General features: G+C 43.6%; 1 protein-coding gene across 2 annotated transcripts in view; it reads left to right on the forward strand.

Moving 5' to 3' along the window:
• The first annotated feature begins 400 nt into the window (after positions 1-400).
• The window catches only part of LOC115192141 (sarcoplasmic/endoplasmic reticulum calcium ATPase 1-like), a 35232-nt gene continuing 12409 nt past the window's right edge, over positions 401-23223 (forward strand). Inside the window, exons 1-20 of one of the 2 annotated variants that reach the window (XM_029750311.1) lie at positions 401-444; positions 671-805; positions 2094-2111; positions 4601-4683; positions 6625-6729; positions 7212-7350; positions 14051-14131; positions 14623-14708; positions 14995-15150; positions 15543-15684; positions 15964-16130; positions 18880-18968; positions 19092-19194; positions 19377-19508; positions 19691-19816; positions 19987-20205; positions 20788-20899; positions 21235-21458; positions 21654-21874; positions 22109-22311. In XM_029750311.1, the coding sequence (XP_029606171.1) occupies positions 688-805; positions 2094-2111; positions 4601-4683; positions 6625-6729; positions 7212-7350; positions 14051-14131; positions 14623-14708; positions 14995-15150; positions 15543-15684; positions 15964-16130; positions 18880-18968; positions 19092-19194; positions 19377-19508; positions 19691-19816; positions 19987-20205; positions 20788-20899; positions 21235-21458; positions 21654-21874; positions 22109-22311 (2524 nt within the window). In that variant the 5' untranslated portion in view covers positions 401-444; positions 671-687. Of the gene's footprint in view, positions 537-670; positions 806-2093; positions 2112-4600; positions 4684-6624; positions 6730-7211; positions 7351-14050; positions 14132-14622; positions 14709-14994; positions 15151-15542; positions 15685-15963; positions 16131-18879; positions 18969-19091; positions 19195-19376; positions 19509-19690; positions 19817-19986; positions 20206-20787; positions 20900-21234; positions 21459-21653; positions 21875-22108; positions 22312-23223 lie in introns of both variants that reach the window. The other variant, XM_029750312.1, reaches the window with a different exon arrangement.

The raw sequence follows: 23223 nt of genomic DNA on the forward strand, positions 1-23223 counted from the left end.
ATTTGCCTCTCTCTGTACCCCCTCTCTCTATATATCTCTATCTGCCTCTCTCTCTGTACCCCCTCTCTCTCTTTATCTCTATCTGCCTCTCTATCTTTACCCCCCATCTGTCCTATCTGCCATACTCACTCACTGGACCCATCATTGATTGCCCCCTACCTCTCATTCAAAGCACCACTGCCCCCATCTCCCCCTCCCTGTTCTACTGACCATGCTCCATCCAAAAACACATCTTATTTTCAGTTTGACGGCACACAGCGGACCCCCACCCTCCCCCCATAGGACCCTCACGGCCCACCCACCTTTGCTCCCCTCAGCCAATGAGGCGCAAGCGCATGGTGAGAGAGCACCAATCGCCTCACTTTTGTGTCCGTATAAAACTTTTCAGGAGCTTGTGCCAGGTTGCACTTTCTGTCAGTCCAGGGCTCCAGTTTTGCCGGAGAGGTGAGAGAGAAAGAGCAGTGAGAGAGAGAGGGGAGAGAGAGAACTAAGGGGGGTTGACAGTTTCTATCCCAATCCCACACTTTTATAAAGTGGTGGGTAACAATTCATTTCTCTGGTTGTGAAACCTCATAACTGGAGAACTACCTACCTACCTACTGCACCAAGCCACGCATTACCGGATAGACGTGTCCTAAACGTGTCTTTGTTTTGTTCTCTTCTTCTGAAGAGTCTCCTGTTTGGAGGATGGAGAATGCACATGCAAAAGAGTCAGAAGAGGTCGTGTCATACTTTGGGGTCGACCAGACCGCCGGCCTCACACCAGAACAGTTCAAGAAGAACCTGGCCAGATATGGTCACAACGGTGAGAAAGAGAGACTGTGATGGATGGATGGATGGATTGATGGAAAAGCATAGAGAAACCAAGGGATGGACAGAGAGACATTGAGGTGGATAAGAGGAGGGATAGGGCTTGTTGGAGAAAAAGGAGGAGGATCTGGTTGGGTGTAGAGGTTCGGACCCAAAATGGGGTTCATTGGTGCTAAATGCTGTGGAAAAGATGAATGTGATGGAGGGACAGACAGACAGCAACAGGTGTTCCACTGGCATGGACAACAGCTAGTCTTTGTTTTGGTTATGACGAGGGGAAGGTCGGATGTTGACTCTATGTGATTGGCTGGCTGGCTGGCTGGCTGACTGACACATTGGCGCGCGGCAACCAAAATGGTTCACGTGACCTTGTGATGGTGTGGCAGATACCATTTGAAGGTCAGCGGCACCAAGGGATGCTTGGGTAGTGTAGTTTGTAATCAGTCCAGCACCGGCTCCCTATTGTGGTTGGTTGGTTTCCAGAAGTTCCTGACAACTTCTACTTGCATATCTGTTGTATCAGTCCTTTTATTTTTGTGAATTTGCAGTTAGCACACTTTATAATAACATTGAGTGGCTAAGCATCAGCCTAGATATACAGAGGCAAAAGTTAAGTTATGAGGCTTATGATAATATTTTATAAACATGTTTCCTCTTCGTCATCCATGCTTAAATCATGATATGAAGCATTGTATAGTAATTGTCTCATCCAACCAATGAAAACCAATGACAGACTCAAGGCTCTAATTGGCTAACCAATCAGAGGTCAGTGAGAAGGACAGAGGTTTTCTATGGCTACTGTAGGGCCGAACTGGGACAAACCAAGGCCCTAACACTTGTTTGCAAAAGAAAACCACTTAGTTTGACCCTTTAGAAATAAAGTACAGTTGTGCAAAGCCAGTTCTTTGGTTTGTTCACATTTTCGTTTTTGCATAATTTGAAGATTTGAAATTAGTTCAGAGAGATTTCAGTCCTGACGTAAGTTATCAATCAAAAGGTGGATGACATGAGCAAAGTAAAAGTTTTTAGATAATTAACTATAGTCATTTGTATCAAGTGCAAATGTTTGCACCTGTATTTTCAAAGACCTGATCTGTCCATTAAACAGGTGGAAACAAAAGCTTCGTAAATCTAGTCCTTTACATTTAATCACAGTGTATAATTAGCATTTCTGCTATCAGAGATAGAGGTAGTAGGCCTAATGCTATTCTCAGTTAGCGATGTTAGTAGCAAATAGCAATGCTATGCTAATAATCTCCTCTCTTCGCTTTCCCCTTTTACAGAGCTCCCAGCTGAGATTGGTGAGTTCCCAACGTTTATCTTTGCCCCTCACACACCTGTCTGTGGTCGGTCTGCACACACACTCCTATTTCCGTCCCAGTGTCCGGGAGGTTACACATCCCATCAGTCACACTACCTCTTTATTTCTTGCCACACACGCATACACACACATATACTCACACACCTGTTGTTCTGCTTCCTGCCTGGGATGATGGACTTCCTGTCAGTCGTGTCATCGTGACATTTGTCATCCCAAACCCTCCAGACATTCTGATTCGCCCATTTGGATTGGTTGGTGTAGGGTAGCCATATTTCTTATCCGATCCGATGCTTGACAGGGAGTGGCTACACACTTCAGAGAGAAGGAAGAGGAGGATGTAAATGGGATTGCTCTTGTTGTCAAACTTGTCATAACCCTGAAAGAAGAGGATATTCCTATGCGCAGATCTGTGTCCTCACTTACTCATCACATCTGTCACACAAAACCTTGAAAACCCAGAAGTAAAAACTTGCATGATTGCGTCAGATGCTTCAGTTGGGTTATCACTAGTTTACACAGTCACAAAGTAATAAACCACACCTATTTCCACAATTTCTCTTCTTAAAATCTGATTTGAAACCATAGGCGGCTGGTGGCACCTCAATTGGGGAAGACCGCCTCATAGTAATGGCTGGAACAGAATATATGGAATGGTATTGAACACGTCAAGCACACAGTTTCCATGTTTTTGATACCATTTCATTCACTCCATTTCAGACATTATTATGAGCCTTCCTCCCCTCAGCAACATCCGGTGTTTTAAACCTAACCCTAACCTTAACATTACGCTTAACCACACTTCTCTTTATGCCTAACCCTAACCTTGAATTAAGACCAAAAAGGTCATTTTTGCTTTGATACATTTTTTTATGAAACACACAATTTTGACTTTGTTGCTGTGTTATCTAGTGGGAACCTTCCAGTTGTGTTGCTTGTGTCTACCCATGAGAGATTATTATCACACTGACCATTCCTCCCTGTAACGGTTATGATTCTCACATCCGACAGTACTAAATCCTCATGATGCAATAGAGACATTAGCAATGGTCATCGAAATCGTTAAAATGTTTTAATAAACAATTCTAATAAAATGCAACAGTTGGAAAATGGATGAAGATACTCCAAACTTTTAGAATTGTTATAATCTATCAGATATTGACTGAATTATAGCACATAAAACACTTTACTGACACGGACAAATATTGAATGGAGTCCAGGGATTTAGGTGGGAATTTAGGTATTCAATTTATTGTAAAATTTCAACAACAAAAATATTTTTTATGCACTCATATATATATATATATATACATGTTCTTATTATATCAGGTATTTTTTTGTGTGTTACAATAATGGAAAGTATATGTGTCTAATTTGCATAAATACACTGGGTGTATTTGCATATATTAGCACATTAACATAAAGGGGAGAAACAAGGCTGCAGCAACCAAACACTTGCTCTGTCTACCCTATTTGCACTCACCTGCGCTGTCTAGACTGCCTCATTAATTACTGCTGTTGTCACTTTATTTTGCATAATTCAACAAGTGTGTCAATAGCAGGATACCCTCGGATTAAAAATCAACACGCCTGGCTCTAGATTAGAGCTACTTTACATTGTTTGCGAGATTAGACATGCACTACATGATCAAAAGTATGTGGACACGTGCTCGTTGAACATCTCATGCCAAAATCAGGGGCATTAATATGGAGTTGGTCCCCCCTTTGCTGCTATAACAGCCTCCACTCTTCTGGGAAGACTTTCCACTAGATGTTGGAACATTGCTGCGGGGACTTGCTTTCATTCAGCCACAAGAGCATTAGTAAGGTCGGGCAGTGATGTTGGGCGATTAGTTCTGGCTCGCAGTGGGTGTTCCATTTCATCCCAAAGGTGTTTGATGGGGTTGAGGTCAGGGCTCTGTGCAGGCCAGTCAAGTTCTTCCACACCGATCTCGACAAAACATTTCTTTATGGACCTCGCTTTGTGCACAGGGGCATTATCATGCTGAAACAGGAAAGGGCCTTCCCCAAACTGTTGCCACAAAGTTGGAAGCACAGAATCGTCTAGAATGTCATTGTATGCTGTAGTGTTAAGAATTCCCTTCATTGGAACTAAGGGGCCTAGCCCGAACCATGAAAAACATCCCCTAACCATTATTCCACCTAAACCAAACTTTACAGTTGGCACCATACATTTGGGCAGGAAGCATTCTCCTGGTATCCGCCAAAGCCAGATTCGTCTGTTGGACTGCCAGATGGTGAAGCGTGATTCATCACTCCAGAGAATGCTTTTCTACTGCTCCAGTCCAATGGCGGCGAGCTTTACACCACTCCAGCCGATGCTTGGCATTGGCATGGTGATAGGCTTGATGACAGCTTTGCCAAGAGTGTGCAAAACTGTCTTCAAGGCAATGGGTGGCTACAGCATCCAATGACATTCTCTCTCTTTCTATCTCTCTCTCTCTCTCTCAGGTAAGACCATCTGGGAGTTGGTCGTAGAGCAGTTTGAGGATCTGTTGGTGAGAATCCTGCTGCTGGCTGCCTGCATCTCTTTTGTAAGTAGACAAAATGTTGTCAATGATTTTGACCGACTATGGAGTATAGATATTGCTATGGGTTACAGGGAAAACATTGCAGAGTAATGACACAAGACAGGGTAAAGTGATGTTATCTGGTCTGCTCCTCAATAATTGGTGTAATGAGAGAAAAGGGAAGATAGTCATGTATTGATAATACCTACTGAGTCCTCTCAGATCTCCACAAGTGCATAGAGGGTAGGGTCTATACAGGTCGATAGGTTTGGGGGTATTTATGTGTTTGTTGGTGTTAGCACCTGTAAGATCATTGTGAAGTCACTTCCTGTCAATTTCCTCCTTCCACGTCCTCTCCTTACCCCAGTGAAGGATGGGTAAATGTTTCAGCGTAGCAGGTGTGCATGGTGGCAGAGGCCCCGAGATGACACTGACAGCTAACACACACACACACACACACACACACACACACACACACACACACACACACACACACACACACACACACACGAGGTTACATACCTGCACTATGAAAGACACATACTGTACACACACAGGTCAGTTATGCTTTGCGTACACGCACTTTCAGAACACATGCTGTGACCCGTCCCTCGCTCACTCACTCTAGGAATCCCTCCCTCCCCCCTCCCTCTCTCTCACTATTTCATTTCACTGTTGTCTCCCATCTGCCCTCCTGTCTCGCTCTCTCTTTTCAAATCTGTTTTGGAGTAGGGGGGGTGACATAATGTTTTAACCCCCCCACCCCCAACCCTTTACACTCTGTCCCTGACCAGCTGTCATTATGGCCTTAGAAAGAATGGTGTGTGTGTGTGCGATGTAGTGTGTGTGTGCGTGGTGTGTGTGTGTGTGTGTGCGTGCGTTTGTGTGGCAAGAGGGCGCGAGGGGAGAGAGAGCGTGTTATTTTAAGAGAGTCTCAAGCCAGGCCGAGAAACTGTATCCTTCCACAAAGGTCAGGGATGAAAGGAACGAAGGATTGCCGGCGAGGGAGCGAGAGATAGTATTGCACAATGGCATTGTTTGTTGCAAAGACAAACAAACAGATGATAAGTACATACAGTATATGGTTGAGGAAGACACTGTAATGACAATAACATGTAATTAATAAATGCATAATATATAGTTAATATACTGTATAAATATATAAATGCATTGGCAATATCAGTGTAATGTTTTTCATGTACTTTCAAATGAAGTTTTATTGGAATGGAAAGGTTCTATGGTAGTATGGTACGTGTGAATAGGCTACAATGGATTTCAATGCAGTATATTTTAGAATGGAGAGACAGAGAGGATGAATGATATAGAGATCTTAAAAGAGAGGGAATAAGAGAATAAATGGATAGAGACAAGAAAATAAAGAAACAAACAAACAAAAAGAAAGAAAGCGAGAGAGAGAAAGAAATGGAAAAGAGGATGGAAGAATGAAATCTTTGCACTAAGGAACAGAGTAGAGAAGGGAGAGACGGAAGATGGTAAAAGAGGATGGTTTGGGCAAAGGAATAGGGAATAAAGGATAATGGATGGATGTATACAATAATGGAGGGATATCTCTTTTTCTCTGTGGGTTAGATTGCTTCTTACTCTGCTTCAGTGGACCATAACTGATCTGTGTCCATGTCAACACAGCCCCTTTCCTAAACAGACCAGTGACAACAACTCGTTACACTCACGTACACGGACGCGCATACACACGTGAAGAAACACACACACACACAACTCCCTCTATCACACATGCACGTGCACGGACACACAGACAAAAAAGGCTGGCATAGAGTGGAAAAAAAGTGTTTCTGATATGGGCACATATTGTCAAGTATCATAGAGTGGAAAAGTATGTTTTTCTGTTATGGGCGCATATTGTCAAGTGTCATAAAAGTGCATTCCATTCCATTATCCATAAACATAAATTCCCTCCCTCGCTCCCTCTCTATCTCTTGCTTTCAGGTGCTGGCCTTGTTTGAGGAAGGTGAGGAAACAGTCACAGCCTTTGTGGAACCCTTAGTCATCCTCCTCATTCTCATTGCTAATGCCATCGTTGGAGTCTGGCAGGTCAGTTAGTGGAAACACATACAGACGCACGCACGCACGCACACACACACACACACACACACACACACACACACACACACACACACACACACACACACACACACACACACACACACACACATAATACATCACATGCGTTAGTTTACCCGTTCAGGGTCAGAATGTGTTACCCGCGTAGGTGGGGGAGGGGTGTTATAGGGGAAAATGCATCAGCCCCCAAACCCACAGTAAAAATACAGAGGGACGATCGGGTTACCGCAAGCCACAAGCAGCGGGTCCATATTGGCCTTGTGGTGGTCATTTGGAAACTATGCACAAGGATTCACACATAGGGGGTTATGGGACAAGGGAGAGGGGAGGGGGTGGATGTGATGGGTGTAGGGGGTGGGCATATTGGCATAAGTCAGGCTTTACACTTCTGGAAGGGAGGTCAGTGGGAATTGGAGGAACTGATGTTCTGTGGGGTTATTGTTGCCCTGTAGGAGCGCAATGCAGAGAGCGCCATCGAGGCTCTGAAGGAGTATGAGCCTGAGATGGGGAAGGTTTACCGGTCGGACAGGAAGAACGTCCAGATGATCAAGGCCAGGGAGATCGTCCCTGGAGATGTGGTGGAGGTGTCTGGTAAGATTCAGATTCAGAGATTCAGATTTACGTAATAACTATATAACCCCCTAAACACTGATCTGGGTTCAGTTTTTTTTCTCTCACCTAATGACTAAAGGGCTCAGATTTTGGGGTAAGCTGATCCTAGATCTGTGCCCAAGGGCAACTTCTACCCCTATAGGCCCAAGAATTGTAGGCCCAGTTCCAAGTCGACCCTTAGCCCCAATACCCACAAGCCACTAAAATAAATGTAGATCTGATGTAAGCAAAAAAAAAATCTACCTTGCCTATCAGAGATTAAGGTATAGAGATTAAAGCATATAGCCCTTTTTACAACAATTTTTATCACAAAGTGTACAATTTGTCACAAAATTTGTCACAAAGTGCTTGAATCTGTCAAATCCTCTCAGATGGACATCACGTCTTTAGGGTTTGCTAATATATTATACCACCCCTCCCCCCCAAAGAAAACAAGGCCTAATACCAATAGTGAATATTGCCAGTGTACTGGTTGACAGACACATCCCAAAGGGCACTCTATTCACTTTATAGCCATAGGGCTCTGGTCAAAAGTAGTGCACTATGTACTGTAGACCCTAGAACCTCTGAGGGTACTTGGCCTATCCACAGAGTGTACTTGAGAAGACTCATGACACCATAGGGCTACTGGTAAAATGCACATGGGGGGGTACTTCAGGGGTACTAAGGGCAGAGTAAAATTCTGTACTGTAACTGAAAAATATTGTGAACCACTGACGCAGGATATAGAGTGCCATTTGGAATGTATACCAGCGCCTGGTCCTGAGTCAGATTGGTTTATCCCTCTAATGTTTAAGGTTAGGTTTAGGGTTGGCTAATCTGATCCTAGTATAGATTAAGGGACAGATTTGACTAATAAGGGCACATTTTACTGTTTAATGTGTGTTATTCATTTGCTGGCACAATTTCCAAATTTAGCAGGTGATCTACTAAGAACAAACACTATAATCAATGCATTACATTTACATTTGACATTTTACTCATTTAGCAGATACTGTTATCCAAAGTGTCTTACAGTAGTGAGTGCATACATGTTTTCTTTCGAACCCACAACCCTGGTGTTGCAAGTGCCATGCTCTACCAACAGAGCCACACAGGACCTGCACCAATGTACTAGATGTGTGGCTTGGACATGTGAATGAGTGTGTGTGCCCGTGTGTATATGAGAGGGTAAGAAAGAGAGAGAGGGATAGAGAGTGTATGACAATGACTAAGTGTCATTGTGGGAGGGAGGGAGGGAGGGAGGGAGGGAGGGAGGGAGGGAGGGAGGGAGGGAGGGAGGGAGGGAGGGAAGGAGGCTGTCCTTGTGTCCTTGAGACAGTGGGTAATTTTAAGGCAATCAGAGGGTAAGAGAGAGGGAGGTATAGAGAGAATGATAGAGAGAACAGGAAAGAGATTGTATATAACTGACAGTAATACATAGCGGAACCATCATCCATTTTGTTGTTTATTTATTAGCCATTTTTTTATATATATATATATATAATCGTATTTTTCTTTAATAAAATTGATCGACCGAAGATTCCACAATACAACAGCAGTAGTGTTGTACCTGTATACATGATTAGATGTACTGTTATTACCACTAAAATTAACTATAATTCATTATCCTCATTGCATTGTACTGAAATCTACAAATTGTATTTCATGCCAATAAAGCCATCTGAATTTGATGTTGGATTTGAATTTGAGAGAGAGATAGTAATAAGCATACACGTTATCTCTCTAACACCTGTCTCTCTCTCTCTCTCTCTCTCGTGCGCACTCTCTTGTTCTTTCTCTCTCTCGCTCTCTCTCTCTCTTGCTCTCTCACTTTTTCCCCATACACCTGTTCTCTCCATGTCACTGTGTCCCCAAGGTCTCGCCCTCTCTGTCTTTCTCTCCCTCTCTTTCTGTGGGGTCAGCTGTCAGTGTCACTACTCATCCACAGTGTTACAACTAGTCAGTCATGTCAGTCAGTCAGTCAGTCAGTCAGTCAGTCAGTCAGTCAGTCAGTCAGTCAGTCAGTCAGTCAGTCAGTCAGTCAGTCAGTCAGTCAGTCAGTCAGTCTCTCTCTCTCTCTCTCTCTCTCTCTCTCTCTCTCTCAATTCAAATGGGCTTTATTGGCATGCACTTTCAATTCAAAGGGACTTTATTAGCATGTACATTCAATTCAAATGGGCTTTATTGGCATGTACATTCAATTCAAATGGGCTTTATTGGCATGTACATTCAATTCAAAGGGACTTTATTAGCATGTACATTCAATTCAAATGGGCTTTATTGGCATGTACATTCAATTCAAATGGGCTTTATTGGCATGTACATTCAATTCAAATGGGCTTTATTAGCATGTACTTTCAATTCAAATGGGCTTTATTGGCATGTACTTTCAATTCAAAGGGACTTTATTAGCATGTACATTCAATTCAAATGGGCTTTATTAGCATGTACTTACAATTCAAATTGGCTTTATTGGCATGGGGAACAATGTTTACATTGCCAAAGCATGTAAAATAAACAATCACAAATGAACAGTTAAAATGAAGCACACAAAAGTTTCAAAAGAGAAACGAATTGAAATGTTATATTATTAACTATGTACAGTGTTGTTACAATTTGTAAATAGTACAAATGTTTTCCGAATAGGTAATATATTTTTATTTTTGTTTGGTTATAAATGTGGTTGGACCAGACTGTCTGAGTGCTGTCCTGAGGCTTTGTTGGGTTGGTAGTGGTTAATAAACTTAGTCTCAAGAGTCAATATTAGTAGGATGAGGGGACTTTTCTCTATAATCAACTCTCTCTCTCTCCTTCTTTCTCTCTCCCTCTCCCTTTCACACCCTCTCTCTCTCTATTTTGCCATACTGAAGAGTCAAAATATCAAATGGTGATATTTTGACTGTGTAAAAAAGCAGTGTATTGTCAGAATACACTAAAAATTCAGAATAAGCACAATGTTAACCAGGGAAAACCTTGATTGTGATAAAGACTGTGAATTCAAATGTAGTAATTATGTTTGAACATATGTTAAATTAACTCTGAAGTGGAGTGGAGTTTGTGTGTATATGCATAAAGTTGAGACAGCTACCTTGAACTAAAAATCAAATCAAACTTTATTTGTCACATGCGCCGAATACAACAGGTGCAGACCTTACAGTAAAATGCTTACTTACTAGCCCTTAACCAACAATGACGTTCAAGAAAGAGTTAAGAAAATATTTACCAAATAAACTAAAGTACTTTTTTATTTAAAGTTACACAATAAAATAACAATAACGAGGCTATATACAGGGGGTACCGGTACCAAGTCAATGTGTGGGGCTACAGGTTAGTCGAGGTAATTTGTACATGTAGGCAGGAGTAAAGTAACTATGCATAGATAATAAACAGCGAGTAGCAGCAGTGTAACAACAAATGGGGGGGGGGTCAATGTAAACAGTCCAGGTGGCCATTTGATTAATAGGCTTGGGGTAGTAGCTGTTAAGGAGGCTTTTGGTCCTACAGTGGGGGAAAAAAGTATTTGATCCCTTGCTGATTTTGTGTGTTTGCTCACTTACAAAGAAATGATCAGTCTATAATTTTAATGGTAGGTTTATTTTGAACAGTGAGAGACAGAATAACAACAAAAAATCCAGAAAAATGCATATCAAAAATGTTATAAAATGATTTGCATTTTAATGAGGGAAATAAGTATTTGACCCCTCTGCAAAACATGACTTAGTACTTGGTGGTAAAACCCTTGTTTCTTGTAGTTGGCCACCAGGGTTGCACACATCTCAGGAGGGATTTTGTCCCACTCCTTTTGCAGATCTTCTCCAAGTCATTAAGGTTTCGAGGCTGACGTTTGGCAACTCGAACCTTCAGTTCCCTCCACAGATTTTCTATGGGATTAAGGTCTGGAGACTGGCTAGGCCACTCCAGGACCTTAATGTGCTTCTTCTTGAGCCACTCCTTTGTTGCCTTGGCCATGGGTTTTGGGTCATTGTCATGCTGGAATACCCATCCACGACCCATTTTCAATGCCCTGGCTGAGGGAAGGAGGTTCTCACCCAAGATTTGACGGTACATGGCCCCGTCCATCGTCCCTTTGATGGGGTGAAGTTGTCCTGTCCCCTTAGCAGAAAAACACCCCCAAAGCATAATGTTTCCACCTCCATGTTTGACGGTGGAGATGGTGTTTTTGGGGTCATAGGCAGTATTCCTCCTCCTCCAAACACAGCGAGTTGAGTTGATGCCAAAGAGCTCCATTTTGGTCTCATCTGACCACAACACTTTCACCCAGTTGTCCTCTGAATCATTCAGATGTTCATTGGCAAACTTCAGACGGGCATGTATATGTGCTTTCTTGAGCAGGGGGACCTTGCGGGCGCTGCAGGATTTCAGTCCTTCACCGCGTATTGTTACCAATTGTTTTCTTGGTGGCTATGGTCCCAGCTGCCTTGAGATCATTGACAAGATCCTCCCGTGTAGTTCTGGGCTGATTCCTCACCGTTCTCATGATCATTGCAACTCCACGAGGTGAGAACTTGCATGGAGCCCCAGACCGAGGGATATTGACAGTTATTTTGTGTTTCTTCCATTTGCGAATAATCGCACCAAATGTTGTCACCTTCTCACCAAGCTGCTTGGTGATGGTCTTGTAGCCCATTCCAGCCTTGTGTAGGTCTACAATCTTGTCCCTGACATCCTTGGAGAGCTCTTTGGTCTTGGCCATGGTGGAGAGTTTGGAATCTGATTGATTGATTGCTTGCTTCTGTGGACAGGTGTCATTTATACAGGTAACAAACTGAGATTAGGAGCACTAGTGTGCTAATAATCTCAGCTTGTTACCTGTATAAAAGACACCTGGGAGCCAGAAATCTTTCTGATTGAGAGGGGGTCAAATACTTATTTCCCTCATTAAAATGCAAATCAATTTATAACATTTTTGACATGTGTTTTTCTGGATTTTGTTGTTGTTATTCTGTCTCTCTGTCACGATTGTCTTCAGTGAAAGAGGACCAAAGCGCAGCGGAAGTGTGGATACTCATATTTTTAATGTTCAAAAAAGGAGTAGAGCATCCACTTGAAACAAACAAAACAACAAACAATACTCACAACAGCAACAGTGTGGCAGGCTCGTCCAAACGCAGTGCACACAACAATTCCCCACAAACCCAAAAGGCAAAGTAGGCCACTTATGTGACTCCCAATCAGCCACAACCCTCTACAGCTGTGCCTGATTGGAAGTCACACGGCCAAAATTAATGAAACCACAAAACACACAGACTCTACTGCCACGTCCTGACCCAACTACACCCTCTACTGGTCAGGACGTGACACTCTCACTGTTGAAATAAACCTACCATCAAAATTATAGACTGATCGTTTCTTTGTCAGTGGGCAAACATACAAAATCAGCAGGGGATCAAATACTTTTTTCCCCCACTGTATACTTGGCGCACCAGTACTGCTTTCTGTGCGGCGGCAGAGAGAACAGTCTATGACTTGGGTAACTGGAGCCTTTGACAATTTTTGTTTTTTTCCTCTGACACCGCATAGCATATAGGTCCTGGATGGCAAGAAACTGTTGCCATACGGGGATGGCAACAGTTTCCATACGGGGATGCAATTGGTCAGGATGCTCTCGATGGTGCAGCTGTATAACTTTTTGAGGATCTGGGGACCCATGTCAAACCTTTTCAGTCTCCTGAGGGGGAAAAGGTGTTGTCGTGCCCTCTTCACGACTGTCTTGGTGTGTTTGGACCATGATAGTTCGTTGGTGATGTGGACACCAAGGAACTTAAAACTCTCGACCCGTTCCACTACAGCCCCGTCGATGTTAATGGGGGCCTGTGTTTGGCCCGCCATTTCCTGTAGTCCACGATCAGCTCCTTTGTCTTGCTCACATTGAGGGAGAGGTTGTTGTCCTGGCACCGCACTGCCAAGTCTTGGACCTCCTCCCTATAGGTTGTCTCATTGTTGTCGGTAATCAGGCCTACCACTGTTGTGTCGTCAGCAAACTGAATGATGGTGTTGGAGTCGTGTTTGGCCACGCAGTCGTGGGTCAACAGAGAGCAGGCGAGCAATACCTGACGACTTCTTTAATATTAGACATCGCGCACCAGTTGTTATTGACAAATAGGCACACATTCTCACCCCTCGTCTTACCAGACGTAGTTTCTCTGTCCTGCCGATGCATGAAAAATCCCGCCAGCTCTATATTATCCGTGTTGTCGTTCATCTACGACTCGGTGAAACATAAGATATTACAGTTTTTAATGTCCTGTTGGTAGGGTAGTCTTGATTGTATATCATCCTTTTTGTTTTCCAGTGATTGCACATTGGCCAAAAGAACGGATGGTAGTGGAGGATTACTCACTCGCCTACGAATTCTCTGAAGGCAGCCCGACCTCCGCCCTTTTTTTCGCCGTCTTTTCTTCACGTAAATGACAGGGATTTTGGCCCGTTCCCGAGAAAGCAGTATAACGAGTCCCGACGCGAAGGATAAAGAGTAATCGCTGTTCTGATGTCCAGAAGTTATTTTCGGTCATAAGAGACAGTAGCAGCAAGAATATGTACAAAATAAGTACAAAAAAAAGAAGACAAACAACACAAAAATATTAACAAAATAACACAGTTGGTTAGGAGCCCGTAAAATGGCAGCCATCCCCTCCGGCGCCATTCTCACAGTGTATGTTTGTTCTTTTTTTCCCAGTTGGTGACAAAGTCCCCGCTGACATCAGACTCGTCAAAATAAACTCTACTACTCTGCGGGTTGACCAGTCCATCCTCACCGGTGAGTGATATGATCAACTCTGTCTTAACCCTCTTTACAAGACTACAATGGAAATAAATTAGGTCTGTCAGAGTTAATCAGTTAACTCAAGTTAACTTTTTGTAATTTTAGTGCACTTTTTTTCTCTCTCGAGATTAATCGCATTGTCTGAAAGCGTTGAATCTGAAAACACTGAAAACATCCAAAATACATAATCTATACAGTTAAATCTACAATGCTATGTAAAAACAAGTTGACATTGAGGTTAAATAAAGTGTGCTTTCTCAAATCTATTTGACTAACCATTATTTTAGATAAAATCAAGACGTCAATATTCTTGAAATGTTTTTTGTATGAAAAATCTTAAATTACATTCAGAATTTGCAATAAAATCCTGAGAGTTAACTTTATTAAGTGTTTTTAATCTTTTGACAGCCCTAATATAAATACATGTAAAACTATTTTGTTGTAAAAATCACTCTATCTGCCGCTCTGTCTCTGTCCTCGCTCAGGTGAGTCTGTCAGTGTGATCAAGCACACCGATGCCGTCCCAGACATGAGAGCTGTCAACCAGGACAAGAAGAACATGCTTTTCTCTGTGAGGAACTCTCCTATATATATATATTTATCCATCTATCTATTTTTTCTATTCCTCCATCTCAGAATCTCCATCAATCTAACTGTTGTTTTCCACACTCCTGCCCTTCTCTATATGAGCCTCTTCTACTCTCCATCTCCTCCACCCTTACAGCAATTAATTGACCGCTCCCTCTTTTCCCCTCTCTCTCTCTCACTCTTTCCACTATCTCCTTCTCCCCCTCTCTCTCCCTCCCTTTCCCTCGCTCCCTCGCTCCCTCTCTCCCTCCCTCTGTCCGTCCCTCAAGGGCACCAACATCGCTTCAGGCAAGGCTATCGGCATAGCCGTGGCGACTGGTGTCTCTACAGAGATCGGGAAGATCCGCGACCAGATGGCTGCGACAGAGCAGGAGAAGACCCCCCTGCAGGCCAAACTGGACGAGTTCGGAGAGCAGCTCTCCAAGGTGAGACAGACAGCTACTACTACACTACTACTACTGCTACTACTACTACACTACTACACCTGCTACTACTACTACACTACCTTAGTTGTTGCAACTTGACAAGATTAGTTTCCCTGCTGCCTTAAAATGGTCAAGTAACCAATTTTTGCCAGTTTTGATTTGATACAACTTAAAGGGATATTTCACCCAAATTACAAAATGACAGTGGGATTTGAGCCACAAATGGTAAAATGTAAGCATTTAGAAACAGTGTCAGGGAAATAAAACCAAGTCATACCTTGTCCATAGACTTACAATGTAAGGAAACCAATAGTGTAATGATGACAATTGTATTATATATATTTTTAAACCAGGCTTTATCTGACAACCTTTTGTTGTCTATTCCATAACAGGTCATCTCCCTGATCTGTGTTGCCGTGTGGATGATCAACATTGGCCACTTCAATGACCCCGTTCATGGAGGCTCCTGGATTCGCGGGGCCGTCTACTACTTCAAGATTGCTGTGGCCCTGGCTGTGGCTGCCATTCCTGAGGGTAAGCAACTGATACTACTGGACTAGCACTAATCTAATCTAAAAAGTCTAGATGGGTCAAAATAAAGTGGACAAAAGTAAATCAACCAATCACCCTTGAGACTGTGTTAACCTGCTGAGCTAATGCCTATGTAGCAAAACTAATGCAAATCTTCAGGTCTCAAGCAAGGTTTCTCATCACATGAACATGAACATGGTTCACTGCCTAACTAATAACACTCTTTCCCCCTCTCTCTCTCTACCATCTGTCCCCCTTCTCCCCACTCTCTCTCCCCCCCAGGTCTGCCCGCTGTGATCACCACTTGCCTGGCTCTGGGTACCCGCCGTATGGCCAAGAAGAATGCCATCGTCCGCTCCCTGCCCTCTGTGGAGACTCTGGGCTGCACCTCCGTCATCTGCTCCGACAAGACCGGCACCCTCACCACTAACCAGATGTGTGTCACCAAGGTGGGCACACACACACACACACACACACACACACACACACACACACACACACACACACACACACACACACACACACACACACACACACACACACACACGTCGCACGTCGCACAAACACACACATGCACACGTGCGCTGTGCGTTCAAACACACACACAAACGCACCAGAGATCCACCACACTGTAAAAAAGGTGTGGATTCAACATACAATTGTAAGGCAACCAGCTGCAATAGGAGTTCTATCACAATCCTATTGCAGCTGCGTGCCTTACAATTGTACGTTGAATCAACCTCAATGCCATTATTATTATTTTTTTTATTATTTATTTATTTAACCTTTATTTAACTACAATCCTATTGCAGAACACTCACAATCCTATTGCAGCTGATTCCCTTCCAATTGTACGTTGATTTAAACCTCAATGCTGGTTTGCAAAATTCCTATTGGAATCCAGAGCGAGGATATCCAGCAATTGTAACTTTTATTCACCCGCAACCTGCATTGAGAATGACTGCTGGGGTAAGGAAGATTGATTATTGAGACTACCTAAATCATATAAACTGGAACAGACATCTCAGTAACGGGTGCAAAACATCCAACTACTAACATATTAGATTAGTTTCTGAAAAACATTAGGAACACTGACCAGGTGAATCCAGTATGAAAGCTAAGATCCCTTATTGATGTCACCTGCTAAATCCACCTCAACCAGTGTAGATGAAGGGGAGGAGACATGTTAAATAAGGATTTTTAAGACAATTGAGACATGGATTGTGTATGTGTGCCATTCAGAGGGTGAATGGGCAAGACAAAAGATTTAAGTGCCTTTGAACGGGGTATGGTAGTAGGTGCCAGGCGCACCGGTTTGAGTGTGCCAAGAACTGCAACGCTGCTGTTTTTTTCACGCTCAACAGTTTCCCTGTGTGTCAAGCCTGATCCACCACCCAATGGACATACTGCACAGCCAACTTGACACAACTGTGGGAAGCAATGGAGTCAACATGGGCCAGCATCCCTGTTGAATGCTTTCGACACCTTGTAGTCCATGCCCCGATAAACTGAGGCTGTTCTGTGGGCAAAAGGTGGTGAATATTAGGAAGGTGTTTCTAATGTTTTGTACACTCAGTGTACGTTATTTATTTTGGTGTAATCAGCCAATCAACCAATGTAATTAACTAATCCGTGCCTTAAGAAAGTATTCGTACCCCTTCATTTTTTTCCCCACATGTTGTTGTGTTACAGCCTGAATTTAAAATACATTAAATTGAGATTTTGGGCTCTATTTCAACAAAGCTAATGCAGTGGTAAATCTAAGCACTGACGGTAGCAATATAGGTTCAGGGGTATGTCAGAAATATTTTTGCTATTTTCACCACAACCATTATAGGCACAGTTGCTGGTGGTGGCGCGAAAGGGCTGGGTTTTGATAAATAAACCAGTTGTGGGTGTGTCGAGGATTGCCCCTCACTGGCCAATCAGAACGTGCTCCGTGGCTAAATAGGTGGTTGCTTCAAGTTGTGTTTATTCGGTCTTTTGTGTATTACGTTGTTATCGACTCCAATTCCAATGTTACTCCGTTATAGCCTAGTTGGTTAAATAGCCTGCCCCATATTTGCAACATATGTTGAACATGTTTGCGGTCGACCTGTTTATATAAGCATTGCATTGCTTCAGTATGGAAATACATTGTTAAATAGGCTATAGCATTTGCACTGATATAGGGGCTCCTAGGCCTACTGTAAATTGCAGTCTGGACATGGACATGCCAAACGTAGTCAACAAGCAAGATTAAATTCACTAGGCTATTGATAAGGCCTAAAAAGACAGTGTATAATTGTAATCAAATTCTAATAAAAACGAAATGACATTTAAATAGGCTATGTCTAAATACAGTTACAGGATCCATAATTGCTCCCTGTGGGCATATAATACAGACAAGGAATCTTAGACTATGGAGGATTTTATGCACATCCAAACCTTTCACAGGTGCTGGATTAAGATCCAATATAAAGAGAAAGGGGACATTTCCACATTATACTACTGGCAAATGTAATGTTTTATAAACATTATGGAACCATCTTACAGATAATATCTGCACTACAGAAATAGCAGATGAGAATTGCATTGCATTTGAACCATGTAGCAGCTTACTTCATCATCATAAACCCATGGATGTGAATATTTCGAATAAGTTTAGTATTCAATCAAATTAAATGAAAAACAATCTGTTTTTTTTAAACCAATGTCGTGGAATTATTCTAATCGAAAGGAGAGACTTTTAATTTCTTTAAAACAAGTTCACTTTATTATTTAATTACTGCAGTAACGGAGCTTGTCAACGACCCTCCCGTAGGTGATTCTATAGCAGAGTCCATCCTCCTGGTTTTCAGTGGTTTTGAGCAAACATACATTTTGTAATTTTACTCACCAAGCTTGTTCAAATTCAGCTCACCTCGAGCAGAGTTTGTTGATTCAAAGTACAATTGTAAGGCAGACAACTGCAATAGGATTGTGAGTACGCTCAACCTTTGGGCATTTACCGTAGCAGACCCAACATACATTGTTGCCTTTTAAAAATGTACTCACACATACATTAGATCAATTTATTGTCCTTCTAAAGTCCACCCAACTCACAAAATAACGGTGATTAAGAAATTGGTTCAGTTGGCTTTTTTTTAAATGCATAGTTAAGTAGTGTGTGTGTGTGTGTGTGTGTGTGTGTGTGTTGTCTTTGTGATGTGGTTCCAGATGTTCATTATTGACAAAGTGGACGGAGACAGCGTTTCTCTGGGTTCTTTCGACATCTCCGGTTCCAAGTACACTCCCGAGGGAGAAGTGTGAGTATAGCCTGGAAACACACACACACACACACACACACACACACACACACACACACACACACACACACACACACAAACACACACACACCTGACTTACTGTCTTCTCCATCTCTCTCTCAGTACTAAGAACGGTGCATTAGTGAAGTGTGGCCAGTATGATGGCTTGGTGGAGCTGTCCACCATCTGTGCTCTGTGCAATGACTCCTCTATGGACTACAACGATGTAAGTGAGTGTTTGGGAGTTTGCGTGCGTGTGTGTGCATGCGTGTGTGCGTGTGTGCGTGAGTCAGCACTCAGTATCTGTATATGTGTAGCTGTTATTTTATGTATCTGATATGTGTATTAGACTAGACCAGATCTGATAGTGTCGTTCCCCTCTCTCCTCTCCCTCTCTCTCTCTTGCAGACTAAGGGAATCTATGAGAAGGTGGGAGAGGCCACTGAGACCGCTCTGTGCTGCCTGGTTGAGAAGATGAATGTGTTCAACACTGAAGTGCGCGGCCTGTCCAAGCCCGACAGAGCCAACGCTTGTTGCTCTGTAAGTCTTCCTTCCTCCCTCCCTCCACCTTTCCTCTATCCCTCATTTCCTCCCTCTCTCCAGTCCACCCTCTCTCACCTCCCTCTTTTTCTTCTGGCTTCCCTCTCCAACATACTCCCCCATTCCATCCCTCTCATTCCTCCCTCTCCAGCCTACCCATGTCCTCTCCGTCTCTCTCCCAGGTGATCAAGCAGCTGATGAAGAAGGAGTTCACCCTGGAGTTCTCCAGAGACAGGAAGTCCATGTCAGTGTTCTGCTCACCAGCCAAGTCCTCTAAGGCCGCTGTCGGCAACAAGATGTTTGTCAAGGTGAGAGAATACCGGCAACCGTCTCTATGGAAATGCTCAGAGTAAACGCCCCCAGTGACGTTGTCATATCAGTAATCTCTATAGCAATCTTGCAGTGATTGTTTATAAAGTTCCAAAATGCTCCTTGAGTCCTGACTGTTATCTCTCTCCCTCTATCTCTCTCTCCCTAGGGCGCTCCCGAGGGTGTTATTGAGAGGTGTGCATATGTGCGCGTTGGCACCACCCGTGTGCCCTTGTCCGAGCCTGTCAAGAACAAGATCATGACTGTGATCAAGGAGTGGGGTACTGGCCGTGACACCCTGCGTTGTCTGGCACTGGCCACCCGCGACACACCCCTCCGTATGGAAGAGATGAACCTCGTAGACTCCACCAAGTTCGGCGACTATGAGGTGAGAAAGGAGAGGAGAGAAGGGGGGAGCACGTCAGGGAGAGAGAGGGGGGAGAGGAATTTAAGTACCTTCTGTGTTAATTACTAGGTAAATAAAGGGGTTCCTGAGTGGCTCAGCGGTCTAAGGCAATGGATGGCAGTGCTGAGGCGTGACCGGGAACCCCATAGGGTAGTGCACAATTGGCCCAGCGCCGGGGGGGGATTGGCAGGGGTCTTTCTTTGGCTCATCGCGCTCTAGCGACTCCTTGTGGCTTTGAACGGTGTTTCCTCCGACACATTGGTGCAGCTGACTTCCGGGTTAAGTGTGCAGAGTGTTAAGAAGTTTCGGAGGACGCATGTCTCAACCTTCACCTCTCCCGAGCCCACTGAGGAGTTGCAGCGATGAGACAAGGTCGTAACTAACAATTAGGGGGAAAATGTATAATAATAAAAAATGTATTATAATAATTACTTGGTAAATACAAACAAATCTGCTGGAATTTCTATCTAAATTCATTGCATTCAAGCTTTATTTGCACAACAACTCAATTAATTTCTAAAGCACTTGCCCTACGTCTCCTCTCTCTCTGTCTGTGGTCCACAGACTGACCTTACCTTTGTGGGCTGCGTGGGCATGCTGGACCCCCCTCGTAAGGAGGTCATTGGAGCTATTGAGCTGTGCAGGGCTGCTGGCATCCGCGTCATCATGATCACTGGTTAGTATACTGGACAGTAAAAATGTGATGCTTTTCCTAAAGTTCCCTGGTTTCCAAGAAAACCCGGTTGGAAGTTCCCAGAATAAAGACAGAATAAACAGGAAATCCGGAATCCTCCAACCAGGATTTCTGGAAAACCTGGGATTTTGGGAAAGTTACCCAATTTTTGCAACCCTTACTTTTTCTCTCTGTCTCCATGTCTTTATCATTCCCACTGTTTCCATCCATCTACCTCTTCTCTGTTGGTTGTCTTTCCTCCATTATAGTTCATTCTGAAATAAATTGAGAAACAATATCTTACAACTCATTATCCTCCCTCCCTCCCTCCCTCCCAGGTGACAACAAGGGAACAGCCGTGGCTATCTGCCGTCGTATTGGCATCTTCACCGAGGATGAGGACACTACTGGCCGAGCCTTCACTGGCCGTGAATTTGACGACCTGCCCCTCCACGAGCAAAAAAAAGCAGTCCGCAAGGCCTGTTGCTATGCCCGCGTTGAGCCCTCTCACAAGTCCAAGATCGTTGAGTTCCTGCAAGGCTTCGATGAGATCACCGCCATGGTGAGGGGAGGAAACAGGAACAGAGGAGATATCTATTTAAAACTCAAAAGCTTTATTGTACAACCTTACAAATGACAAAAAATTGAATATTTTCAGAAATACGATTCATATCATCTAGAACACATCACTAACAGTCATCTTCCTTCTCTACCTTTTCTTTTCTTCCTTCTCTCTCTCTTCCTCCTCCTCCACCAGACCGGAGATGGAGTGAACGATGCCCCCGCCCTGAAGAAGGCCGAGATCGGCATCGCCATGGGCTCTGGCACTGCCGTTGCCAAGTCTGCCTCTGAGATGGTCCTGGCCGACGACAACTTCTCTTCCATTGTGGCAGCCGTCGAGGAGGGCAGAGCCATTTACAATAACATGAAGCAGTTCATCCGTTACCTCATCTCCTCCAACGTCGGTGAGGTCGTCTGGTGAGTGTTCGGGGCGGGGGGGTGGGTGTGGACTAATCCAGAGGGACTTGTTGGAAGACAGAGATTCACTGTAGTAGCAGCATAACTACTTGACTGCCATGAGTGTGACCAAGACACCACTGTGAGCAAGAACATCAATATGACGGCCACACACAGTTCTAGTCACAAATGACTCTTCTTCTTTTTTCTTTCTTTCTTTCCCTCGCTCATCATCCATCCCTCCATCTCTCTCAGTATCTTCCTGACCGCTGCCCTGGGTCTGCCGGAGGCTCTGATCCCTGTCCAGCTGCTGTGGGTCAACCTGGTGACTGATGGTCTCCCTGCCACTGCCCTGGGCTTCAACCCCCCTGACCTGGACATCATGAGCAAGCTGCCCCGCTCCCCCAAGGAGCCCCTCATCTCTGGATGGCTGTTCTTCAGATACCTCGCCATTGGAGGTACGATACGATAAGATACCATACCAACACTTTTATTGTCCATTTTCAAGGAAATGTATTCTGTGAAGTCAGGAACACGTCAAAAACACCAAATACAAAACAAAACAATACAATTACAAATGCACTGGCCATTCTGCTTTCCTCCTACTCTCCTTTTCTTTCAACAACCATTGGGGGTCACTAGAATACCATTGTGAATGCATGACATTTACATTTTCATTTAAGTCATTTAGCAGACGCTCTTATCCAGAGCGACTTACAAATTGACCAATACATTGCCTCATTCTAAGTAGTTTGCTAGTGTGGATGTTGTTTTTAAGTAGTATGCTAAGGTGGATATTGTGTCTAAAGCCCCATCCTTTGTCCACATTGTAATTGTGCCCACATTTGTAGACAGGTGTAGACAATTAAAAGACTCATTGTGATCTAATTGTAAATCAGATCTTCCAAGTGTAAACAAACAAGATCAGGTCAAAGAACACATTTTTTATATTACATTTTTTTGGTCATTTAGCAGACGCTCTTATCCAGAGCAACTTACAGTAAAGCACATACTTTTTTCATAATTGTGCCCTGTGGGAATCAAACCCACAACCTTGGCATTGCAAGCCCTGTATAAACAGGGATTATGTAGAATGCTAGCGAGGATATTGGAACAGAGCAATGTTCCAGGTTCAACATATGCTCACTATCATGTATCTCATGAAGCTATGTCCGACACTCCAACCCTGAACTATCCCTGGCTCAGTCGTAAATCTAACTGCAACCCTGACCCAATGTCAAACACTTAGAGCCTCAACCCTCACCAACTGCTGCTTTGCCCAACGAGGGGCGTACAGCAGTGGCGGTCGGTGCGGTTTAACATAAAGGAGGACGATTATTTTTTTAATAAGCATGGCCTTATTTCTATTA

This window comes from Salmo trutta, chromosome 4 (genome assembly GCF_901001165.1).
Source record: "Salmo trutta chromosome 4, fSalTru1.1, whole genome shotgun sequence".
Classification (NCBI taxonomy): Eukaryota; Metazoa; Chordata; class Actinopteri; order Salmoniformes; family Salmonidae; genus Salmo; species Salmo trutta.